The sequence below is a fragment of the Primulina huaijiensis genome, chromosome 14, assembly GCF_012295235.1.
Source record: "Primulina huaijiensis isolate GDHJ02 chromosome 14, ASM1229523v2, whole genome shotgun sequence".
Taxonomy (NCBI): domain Eukaryota; kingdom Viridiplantae; phylum Streptophyta; class Magnoliopsida; order Lamiales; family Gesneriaceae; genus Primulina; species Primulina huaijiensis.
This window is the reverse complement of record NC_133319.1, coordinates 3111086-3122111: the sequence shown is the minus strand read 5'-3', so window position 1 is coordinate 3122111 and position 11026 is coordinate 3111086. Positions and strand designations below refer to the sequence as shown.

Genomic DNA, 11026 nt, shown 5'->3' with positions numbered 1-11026 from the left:
TTATGTATTTTTCAAAGTTTGATTTATTTGAGTCAATCTCGCCTAAAGAAACCCTTGCACTCTATATCAAAAGACTTATTGTCACTCACCCCACCTCGCGAACAGAGGTGAAGTTTCGAGGACGAAAATGGCGAAAAGTACCTCAATTCTTCTGCTTTTAAGTGCTCTACTGTTCGTCAGCTTTGCAGTCAGTCAGGTTCTTCTTTAATCCATTAATATTTTGAGAATTTTTCGTCCGTCTGCGTCCGTGATGTCCATGAGTTGATTAGAATTCGTTTTCATGTATATATATCTTGGAATCGCACATTTATTCGATTTTTATCATCTCAGTACCTTCCAGAAAGTAATTTGTTACTGATCTGGTATTAGATATGAGAATTATATCGTAAAGGGGAAATTAGGTTACAGATCTGATAGATTATCATGGATCTTTTCTTTGTTGTAATATGTTGCGAGCGCGGATCTATGGATTTATTGAGGTGACGATACTTCTAATAAGTTTTAAGAAAAAAAAAATTACACATGGCTCTTCTCCCTGTGTTGCTTGTTAGCTCGGGAGATGTTATCTGGTATTTTTACTCCCGCAGGCGAAGAAGTCGAAGGAAGATTTGAAGGAAATCACTCATAAGGTTTTCTTTGATATTGAGATTGATGGGAAACCCGCTGGTATGATCCAATTCTACAAGGGCGCAATTTTATTCCAATTTCAATGAAATATATGGTGTTTATTTGTTATTATTAGGATAATGGTTGAAATATTTACCAACTAACTTTCTAAAACGCAATTTGAAGCCACTATCACTTTTGATGTCTATTGATGGAAGAAAAACTTCTTTTTAATTACATCGAATTTGAATGCAGTTGGAATTTGATAATATTGGGTTTCAGTCATTCATATGATGGATTATGTATATCCATTGCAATTTCAAAACTTGATGTTGTTTGTTTCTTCTTATGTTTCTTACTAGGGAGTTACTGCCACAATCCCCGTCTCTTGTATATTTTATTGTTTTCAAATATAGATTTTAGTTTCAATAATATTAGATATTTAATATTAATATTAACTTCTAAATGGAAGATTAATAACATTTTTTTTCGCTCGCTGTTGCTTTTAAGTTTTAAAAAAGTTATTAAATTCCTATTTCCAGGGCGTGTTACCATGGGTCTCTTTGGTAAAACTGTTCCTAAGACCGCAGGTAAGGTATCGGCATTGTTAAATTAACTGCTGCAGAGGGCTTTCCAGCACCACTGACCTGTTTGTTTCTCATTTTCACTTCTCTTGCAGAAAATTTTAGAGCCTTGTGCACAGGTACTTTGATTTCAGCCTTCCATGATTTTTCTCTAAACATTGTGAGGTCTTCAAAGAAAATGAGATGGAGGTCAACGCTGACTTGTTATGAAGTTACCATGCCTTGAGTGATTCTTAGATCACTGAAACTTGATATCGAATAAAGCACAATGGATGAAGAGATCTGTGTGACTAATGCAGTATTATTACCTTACCAATACTTCGATGATACTGATAAAAGGGCATGCATTTCATGGCCTGGTGGAGCTAGATAATCTGATGATTTCAAGTGTCATGTTTTTTTTACGACCGTTGAATGATTTTGCAAACCAGTGATAATATTGAATTTGATTAATGAAAGAATATGCAGAGATACTAGTGAATGATTTAAGTTCTGTGGGCTACTGCTTTTTTCTTATCGCAATTATGCATGAATGCTCTGATGGTTTTTTGAGTACTTCATACATGGGAGTTACGGAGTCATGGTTATTCTATTCTGAATGCAGGGGAGAAAGGCGTTGGGAAACAGGGGAAGGCTCTGCATTACAAGGGAAGCACAATGCACAGAATCATACCAAGCTTCATGATTCAAGGAGGTGACTTTACTCTGGGTGATGGAAGAGGAGGGGAATCAATCTATGGGGAGAAGTTTGCTGATGAAAATTTTAAAATAAAGCACACTGGACCTGGTATGTTAAAGCCTATGCTGGACCAACACAGAACGAAAAACATGTGCACATATTCATTTGCGTTTAAGGCATCAAATTTACCAAGTAAAAATTAGTAGCAATGATTATGATGACACCCTTCGTGGGTTTTCAGGACTTCTGTCAATGGCAAATTCTGGGCAGGACACCAATGGCTCCCAGTTTTTCATCACAACTGTGACAACCAGCTGGTATTTACCTACTCTTTTGTTCTTGTTCATAACAACACTCTTTCATCTCTGATATTGGCTGATAGTTTTAACTTCATCTGGTGCTAATTGAGACATTATCCTTATAACTAGTTCTGATTCACTTTGCACCACCATTTTGATAGTTTATCTGCATCATGTATTTGAAGCTAAAATGCTAATTTCTCGTTGGTGAACAGGTTGGATGGTCGTCATGTTGTCTTTGGAAAGGTCCTATCCGGAATGGACGTGGTGTATAAAATGGAAGCTGAAGGTAGGCAGAGCGGAACGCCAAAAAGCAAAGTTGTAGTAGTGGACAGTGGTGAACTCCCCTTGTAATTTGCTCATATGCGTTCTTAGAAGATTTTACTGTCTTTTACTTACCAAACAACTTGAACTTTATTTATCAGAAATAGGCAACTGAACGTTAATAGAACATTGTTTCGAATAAGTTGCGACATTTGTGAGCTTGAACATTTAAATTCTTAGCCGTGAACTCCTTGATTCTCTCATTAGCTAGTGTACAACTTGTCCGCAGACATAGTGGGACCCAGACACGACAGTAGTTAAAAAATTAATGAGGAAATGTAGAAAGGATTTCGAAAATGTGCTTGCTGAGAAATGGCAACGGCGTAGCTTCGAAAATTGGAGGCTGAGACAATGTTTGAAACATCTTGATTGCGAGGGCATGTAGATTTTGGAAATTAAGACTGCCTTGGATTGTTCTTTCATCAGTTGCACGCAATAAATTCCTGCGTTTTTGAATTTAGCCAACCATCGAAACCACATAAGCTCACGGGTCAAGATACTCCTCATACAACTGTTATTACAGATGCTTATAGTGGGTCGTGACTGGTAGGAGAATTTGAGTTATTTTATTTAAATTGTTAACAATCTCAGATGATATATTGAAACATTGAAATATATTTGATTTGATTGAAATAAGGTATGTTAATTCTTGAAAGGGAAAATGGATTTATCTGGCAGAATATGAAGTTGGGAGAATATTTGTTTTTGATAAATGATTTGAAGGTAAATTTAAAACGTTTTTTTTTTTTTGGAAAATTGGAAATGGACCCAACCATGGGCCATGTGGGCTTTAAATTTCAGAATCAATTTCCCATAAATAAAACCAAACATTATCAAATCACTTTTATGTCTTCAGCATTTATAAACATTCTTTTTATTCAAATTTTCGTAACTTCCTAAAATACTGTTTAACATTTAAATCAATTCAATACTGATCCCAACATCAACTCAGATGTTACTTGTTCACCAACTATCGCCAAAAAAAAAATATCTTTACTTGATTTGACTCAAAGTAAAACCTATTCCGTTGACATAGTTTTAAATGTTATATTGATCTCATACGATAAATCCACAATTATTTTCCAAACATCACTTCGATTTTCCACGAGAAAATTCTGCTATTTTCTCAGGGTGTGCACCATGAAAATTTTCAACTGTTACAAAAATTTATACATCATCATAAACTAAGTTAGAAGTTTGTCGGGCTCCGATTTGCCTATTTGAAACGTTGAAAACCGGAATCTGGACACCACTACTAAATTAAAAGTTATAAACATTGTTCAAAAAGCTTCTTCAGCCAATGAACATGCTATCCGAAATTCTTCTAGTTAAAACTAAATCAGCCTGAGTTGGGCACGGGGACACATGAAAATAGATACCTTTTACTCGCTATCACTAACAGCATCTAGGAAGCCAAAATCTCTCTGTCCATCGAGCCTTATGAACAACATTCCCTGGTTCAGTTCTGACCATGCTATCCCTTCTTTCTTTAGAAGATTAACGACCTGCATGCAGCAACCCAAAGATGATATCCAATGGCAAAGGTAGCAAAGGTAATCCTAAGGTAAGAGAACACAATTTCAGACAAGAACGAGCATCTGTAATGTTAAAAGTAACTACTGCCTGTGAAATGTTTGGGAAAATATGCGTACAATGATAGAAACACATAGTTCACTTCAGCCTGCACACTATCAGTCTATCATATTACAAAATGATGGAAAGAGGCCAAAAAGTTACAGAAGCCTTATGATATCACTTCATGCAAAGTTGCTGTGATAGTACATAAATCATAAATCAGAGTGGGAAAAATCTCCCAGATGCAAGAGCTAGACAAGATGATGGATAAATGTCAAGGCTATTGAACATACCGAGCTTTTCACCTTCGATTTGCCCAAACCATGGCTCCCACATCCAGTGATAACTTTGAATAACCGCACAGCTTCAAATTCAGGAAAAACAAGAGAGACAAAAGAAACAAAAAGAAATTCAGATAAGAAATTTCAACAAGCTTGTACCCATACAACTTATATTATATGACATTGCAATAGAATTTAGTCAAAATGACACAGATTCTTACAGCGAACATATGCTCCAAACAGAAGGTGGAGCTTCAAAAGCCTCATTATTTGTTTAACGTGTTGTCCATGCAGATCAATTGTTATCACATTTTCTATACTCTTGTTTCTGCAGGGCAAGAAATCAACAGGGCAACAATTAACTTTGGACCAGAATGAGTTTTCACAATTTCAATATCCAACAGCCCCCACCTAGCGGTAAATATGTCCTGGCTAGCTTTCTCATCTGCCTCGCGAGCCATTTTATTATGTGACCTCCCCTGGAACAATTCAGAGGGAAATCTGTTAGTATAGCTATTTAATGTAAAAGTACACCAAATAACTGACCACTCAGACAAATCAATTCTATAAATATAACTACAAAAAAAGATAAAAAGAAGCAAGCAGCAAATAACTTACTAAATCTTTCAGTTGTTACAAACAACTGTAACTGAAAACAACCGCGATTACCTTTAAAAACAAAACTAGAAGATAACCACCATAATTCTCATTATGAAAAGGTATATCAATAAAGGCACCATCGCACAGATACAGACACACACCATCACTAGAATCCCAAATGAAAATATGTTAACAGACTATTTCAAGATGTACAAACTTCCAATAAAAAGCATCAATAAATCTAGGGAGGTAAACGACCAAACCGTTCGCGAACTATTCGGAGCTCGACTCGGTAAAAAGCTCGTTTGAGATTTATCGTTAACCTTACTGAGCCGAGCTCGAGCTTAATGATATCGCGGCTGCTTGTAAGCTCGAGCTCGACTCGTTAACATGTTCGTTTATACGGCTCACAAGCTCCAAATAACTCACGAGTGACTTAATTTGTTTACTTACCTTAAAATAAATAAATAAATAAATAAAATATGATTCAAATCTTATAATGATATCGCAATATTTGCATATCTAGAAAAATTAATTAAATAATCATATATAATCAAGAGAATTCATAGAATAATAATATAACTTTATAAAATATTTAGAGTAATAAAATTAGACTTATCATTAATCAAATAAATTGTAAAACCAAACCTTAGTATGATTTATGAACTATTTACATTAAATTATTTGAAACTGATAAATTTGTTACAACTAAGATATTAAAGAATATAGTATTTTAAATAGAGTACAATGAATTTATATTGATAAAAAAACTAAAATATAAATTCTAGGATGATATTTTATGATGGTTAATTAAATATTATATACACTAAATTGACACGTCATTCGACATTAATAAATATTTAATGATATTGAACTTATTATGATTCAAACTTAAAATAATGAATTCATTCTTGTTTAACAAGTTGAAGTTTATTATGTGATTATTGAAATGAATAAGAAGATAAATGATAACATAATAATATTTATTTGTTTAATATGTCTAAAGAATGATGATTCGATCAATAAACTTTCTAATAAAATGAAATAATAATTCAATTTCAAACATCTAAAAAGAATTAGAACTATATATGATGAATGATATTTTAGACTTTTAGTTAAATAAAATTATCTAAATGAAACTTGTTAATGTATTAAAAACTTAACTATTAGGATCATACTTATATTTTTATTTGTGATTGAAATAGCAATTCAATTTAAAATATACAAAAAAAAAAAATTAGAATCATATACGAGGAACGATTATTTTAATAATTAAAATTATATTATCCCGTAAAAATAGTTAAAATACTAAAAACTAACTTAAACAAGTTAATTCATTATTTTTAAAATATTCTTGAAAAAAAGACGAAAATAAGAACTAGATCAGAGATTCACTATTCAGATATAACTTCAGAAACCTACCAACATAGAAATAACAGTTAAAAATTTTTTAGTTATTAGGTTTGTCGTTTTGACTGTTTATAATTAATTACTTTTCTCTGTCTTAGATTAGAATTGGTTTATAGAGATATGTTCAATTAAACGCTTTAGCTCGATTTTATCTTTAACGAGCTCGAATCAAGCTCAAACTCGAGCTCAATTATATGCTTGACGAGCTCGAAAACGACCAAGAAAATTTATACCAATTATTCTTTCATAAAGTGTGCAAGAGAGGTTGAATAAAGCATTATGATTTAGGAGGCGTATAAATGTTTTGAAGTCATTATTGAATAGGATTTTTTCCCAAACCTAATCATTTAGCATTCACAACAAAGAAATCAACTGTGTCAATAGAATGGTGAGCTTTAGTCATTTACATGTCAAAATCTCATTAAAAATGATGATGCATTATAATGAAGAAAATTGATCTGAAATACATGCTAACTAACAAGTGATAGAAAATACCACAACTCCAGATACGTTTCCCAAGTAACAAACCTGCTCAGAGAGATAAGCAGCATGTTCCTTCTCTCCATTTGCAAAAGCAGTTGTAGCCTGAAGCAAACTACTTCTCAGGCTCACAATCTTAGCGAAGGAAAACCAAAAGCATAAACAGACACAAGCAATAGACAAAGGCCACAGTATGCACTACCTTCTGATAGTAAGATTTCATTGACTCCCAGTGCTGCTTTGCAGTAGCTCTGAGTGCCAAATATTCGTCTCCATTAGCTGCAGAAAAGAGATAGACTATAATACAACATTTTACACATGACTGGAATTCAGGAGAGCGTAATAGAAACTGAGAGAAAAACTGCCACATAAAAAAAAACGGTACCAAATTAGTTTTGTAAACTGAGGAATGAATTGATGGTCATGTATTTCCTATAAAACTAAAATTGATGCGGCATTCTAAAAATCGACACTTTCTCCAGAAAGCACAGAATCGCAGATGCAAAATTTACCAGAGTTCGTGACTTGCATGTACAACGCGAAAGCAAAACCATGGGGGGGAACATGTCAGCGACATACATTTGAATAATTTAAGTACCTTGGAGAGTCTTCCGTTGTTCACCGTCACCAGTTTCAGACCTTTGACTGAGGGATGTCAATTTCTTAACAACATTTCTCCAGTTCATGGTGCTTGGTTCACATTCAGTAGTCTTGGGAGCGGGCATGTTAAACAAGGACTCCAACAACTGCTGTGGAAGCTCTGGCTTCAAATATTCGATCTCTGATGAAATCTGAGATTCACTAGATCCAATAATTTTTGAAAGATCCCTATTGAAAACAAAAATGACCAATCAACTCAAGCAGCAAAACTTACCTCCATGCTCTAATGTTCTAGATATAATATACACCACCAGATAACGAAACTTGTTAGCAGGACAATAATATTTCCTGGGATAAACAACTTCAGTATCCCTAAAGATGAAACTTAAAAAGTGCTACATGTGAAAAGGTGTTCTTGATCCCCTTCCAAGGAACTAGGTCCAGTCGATAAGCATTGAGCAATCTTTATTCAATCAATGTTAACATGTGAGCTGCATTACCTGCAACGATTTCCTGTAAACCGAGGATTGTCCTTAAATTTAATGTCAGATGAATGGAAATGTGAGTCAAGTGTTCTATCAGTTAACTGCAAAGAAAAAATATACTAAATGAGAACATTGTGACTTCTAATTTAAGATTTTATCATCGACTATAATAGACATATTCTGTTGCAATTACAATAAAGTAACAACTTCAGAAATTTTTCATATGATACGTTGGAAAAAAAGAAAAGAAACATAACGGATACAGGTCTGCAGCCAAATCCCTTTTCAGAATTGAAAAACTACTTATCTACAACTTACACTAGTGTCTAGTTATGCTCTCCTCCACCATATACGGTATTATACACTCGAACAGTAGATTACACGAAACTATATTGTAAAACAATTCAACTAGCATTATTGGGATTTAAGAAAAATCCATTGAACACTAGTAGAAATAGCATACACTGTCATTTGATTCTGGAAGATACAGAGTATCTTCTCTGATGGCAGACTCATAACCACCATGGACCTGCTCTTTTGAGGTAGCTGATAATTCAAGCAGCACATCTAAAGCCTGTAAGAGAGAGGGGGGGGTGGTGTGGGGGAGAGAGTCAACAATCGATATAAAAAAAGTTGATAATAAAGCCTCCTCTTTCCCAATATCCTAGCAAAAAAGAAAAAAAGAAGAAAAGGACATTGCCAAACACCACTAGAGACATAAAATCAATGTGAAACAAATGATTGTAACTTAAATGCCAAATATATCACTAATAAGTCAGCAATTGTGTGAATTCAGTTTACCAAACTCTGAAGGACCATGAGAAAGCCCAAAATAACCTACTGGTACTGGTCCAAAAGCATTTTTAGAGAGAGGAATTAACAAAAGAAATGTATTTTTTGATGATGTTCGCATCCTAAGTAAGAGATCAGTACACAAATCACTTTTTAACACTATGACGTGGCAAATGCTTAAATGTTCCTTGGGCTATTTATGCTATCTACATTGTGATGCCAACCACCACAAAAATTATTTGTTTCAGGAAGCTCATCAGAGAGAAAGCATACAGACTAATATAATCATCTATTTCTGTTTTATTCCATCCTGGGCTAATTATTTCTGGAAAACTTTAACAGCCTCGAATTTGTATTTCTTGATAATACCTCTTACTTTGTATATGTACTCCATTGTCTCGCGACTTTAGTTTGGATGCTAAAGAAGATATTGAACTAAAAGAAAAGGACAAATATAAATTGCTTAAGTTCTGATCAATTAGGATCCAAAAGAAAAGAAAAAGGAGATTGTATTTAGCTGACATATTATAACATTCTTTTGAAATACAGGGTAGCGCAGCTATAAACTATAACTCTTAATCGGAAACATAATAGTTTTCACGATCAGCACTTTAAAAAAAGAAGCTACATTAGCCTCGTTACCTTCTCCAGGTCGTCCCCACATTGACCTGTTGAAAGTAAAAAAAGAGTTAAGTCAAAAAGATTGCAAAATATCCACCACAATAAATTGAATTTAAATTTACCACTCAACGATATACACAAAGCTCCCCAATCTACAACAGCAATCCAACCGACCAAAAACCCCCGCGAAAGAGTACAAGTTTGGACAACTATTCATCAAGAACGATGACAAGCAACTTACCTAATACATCACGAACTACAGCCAAGCTTAGTTCACACTCTTCTCCAAGCATCGAACATAAGAACTGTTCGGCTTCCTTCCAGGTCAAACTCTCCTCGTGAAACCCCTTCAATTTATATGAGCCCTTCTTGGGAGTAGACCTGACATAGTCTTTGCCCAACACTGTCGACACAGTGCCTGCAGCAGCAATGACTTTCTTCCACTTGGGCTGACTCTTCCGGTTAAACCCAACCTGCGGGAATTCATTAGCATCACCAAAAACTTCTGATGCAAATGAACTCGAGCTTGAACCCACGTTGTCATTCCCACTGGAACTCGAGCATGTTGTGCTCTGATCCTGCCTAGCTGCACTCTCAACAACATTAACAAGAATTTTAGCAGCCACATCAGGATCCCTCTTCGCTTCTTTGTAAGCTGTATGAACTTCTTCTGGAGACACGGAACTAACCGATTTAAAAATCGGTTCGGTTAATTCAGTTTCTATGAATATTTCCATTGGTTCGGTTATTTGAAAATAAAATCGGTTAAATCGATTATAGGTCTATTCGGTTCGGTCGGTAACCGAATAGACCGATTGCACATCCCTGATGATGAAATTCACCTTCGTTAATTTTTTATGTGTATTGAGTAAACTTTTGTACTAATGTAGTAATCTGCAAACCATGTTAACTAAGTAAATAATACTGGACACACTCTGTGCGACTAACTCGTCCAAGAAAATGTTAGTAAAATGAATCGAACTTCTAATCATTGTTCAAATAATTACCTACTCCATTAACTTATTAGACACCTTCAAAAATCCTTAGAAACCAACATTGTATTCTATTGCAGTTGATTTTAAATATTTTATATCATAATTACATAATTACAAAGTTAACTCTTCATAATATCAACATGAAAATAAATCCCAATACTATCATTGAAAGGCAAAAACTTGTGTGAGACGGTCCCACGGGTCGTATTTTGTGAGACGGAGCTTTATTTGGGTCATCCATGAAATTTTTTTAATTTTTATGCTAAAAGTATTACTTTTTATTATGAATGTCGGTAGAGTTGACCCGTCTCACAGATAAAAATTCGTGAGACCGTCTCACAAGAGACTTACTCTCATTGAAATACAATGTATTAAAATCTTTTAAGATTCTTTTGATTAGTTTGATGACCTGACAAAAAATTATAATATAAAGATGATAAATTAATATATAAATAACAAAATTGCATTTCAATTTCTTTTATCTCCCAAAGGGGGAGTTTATTTATTTTTTTCAAAATCAAACTTTAAGATAAGTCATCATGAAAATGAAATGAGATGAAATGCCCAAAAAGTAGAATAAAAACAAACCAACGACATAATACCAAGTACAGATTTCGAACACTACTAGTCAGTCAGAGGCATTGTTTTTTTTTTTTTTTACTGAAAAACTTGTATCATTTTTATTAAGAATAAAC

At 34.0% G+C, this 11026-nt stretch overlaps 2 protein-coding genes across 2 annotated transcripts; one reads left to right on the top strand and one right to left on the bottom strand.

The window, feature by feature from the left end:
* On the top strand, positions 1-2657 carry LOC140957815 (peptidyl-prolyl cis-trans isomerase CYP20-1-like). Its single transcript, XM_073415204.1, has 7 exons — positions 1-196; positions 588-666; positions 1149-1196; positions 1286-1309; positions 1795-1977; positions 2111-2186; positions 2384-2657. Exons 1-7 carry the CDS (start codon positions 128-130, stop codon positions 2520-2522), a joined length of 618 nt encoding a protein of 205 aa, XP_073271305.1. The 5' UTR covers positions 1-127; the 3' UTR covers positions 2523-2657.
* Positions 2658-3605: 948 nt separating this feature from the next.
* LOC140957173 (SMR domain-containing protein At5g58720-like) lies at positions 3606-10073 on the bottom strand. Its single transcript, XM_073414304.1, has 11 exons — positions 9578-10073; positions 9358-9383; positions 8387-8497; positions 7939-8024; positions 7437-7666; positions 7041-7117; positions 6887-6943; positions 4760-4827; positions 4570-4676; positions 4361-4431; positions 3606-3997 (listed from the first exon to the last, which is right to left on the bottom strand). The coding sequence occupies exons 1-11, from the start codon at positions 10071-10073 to the stop codon at positions 3875-3877; spliced, it is 1452 nt and encodes a 483-aa protein (XP_073270405.1). The 3' UTR covers positions 3606-3874.
* Between the last annotated feature and the right edge of the window lie 953 nt (positions 10074-11026).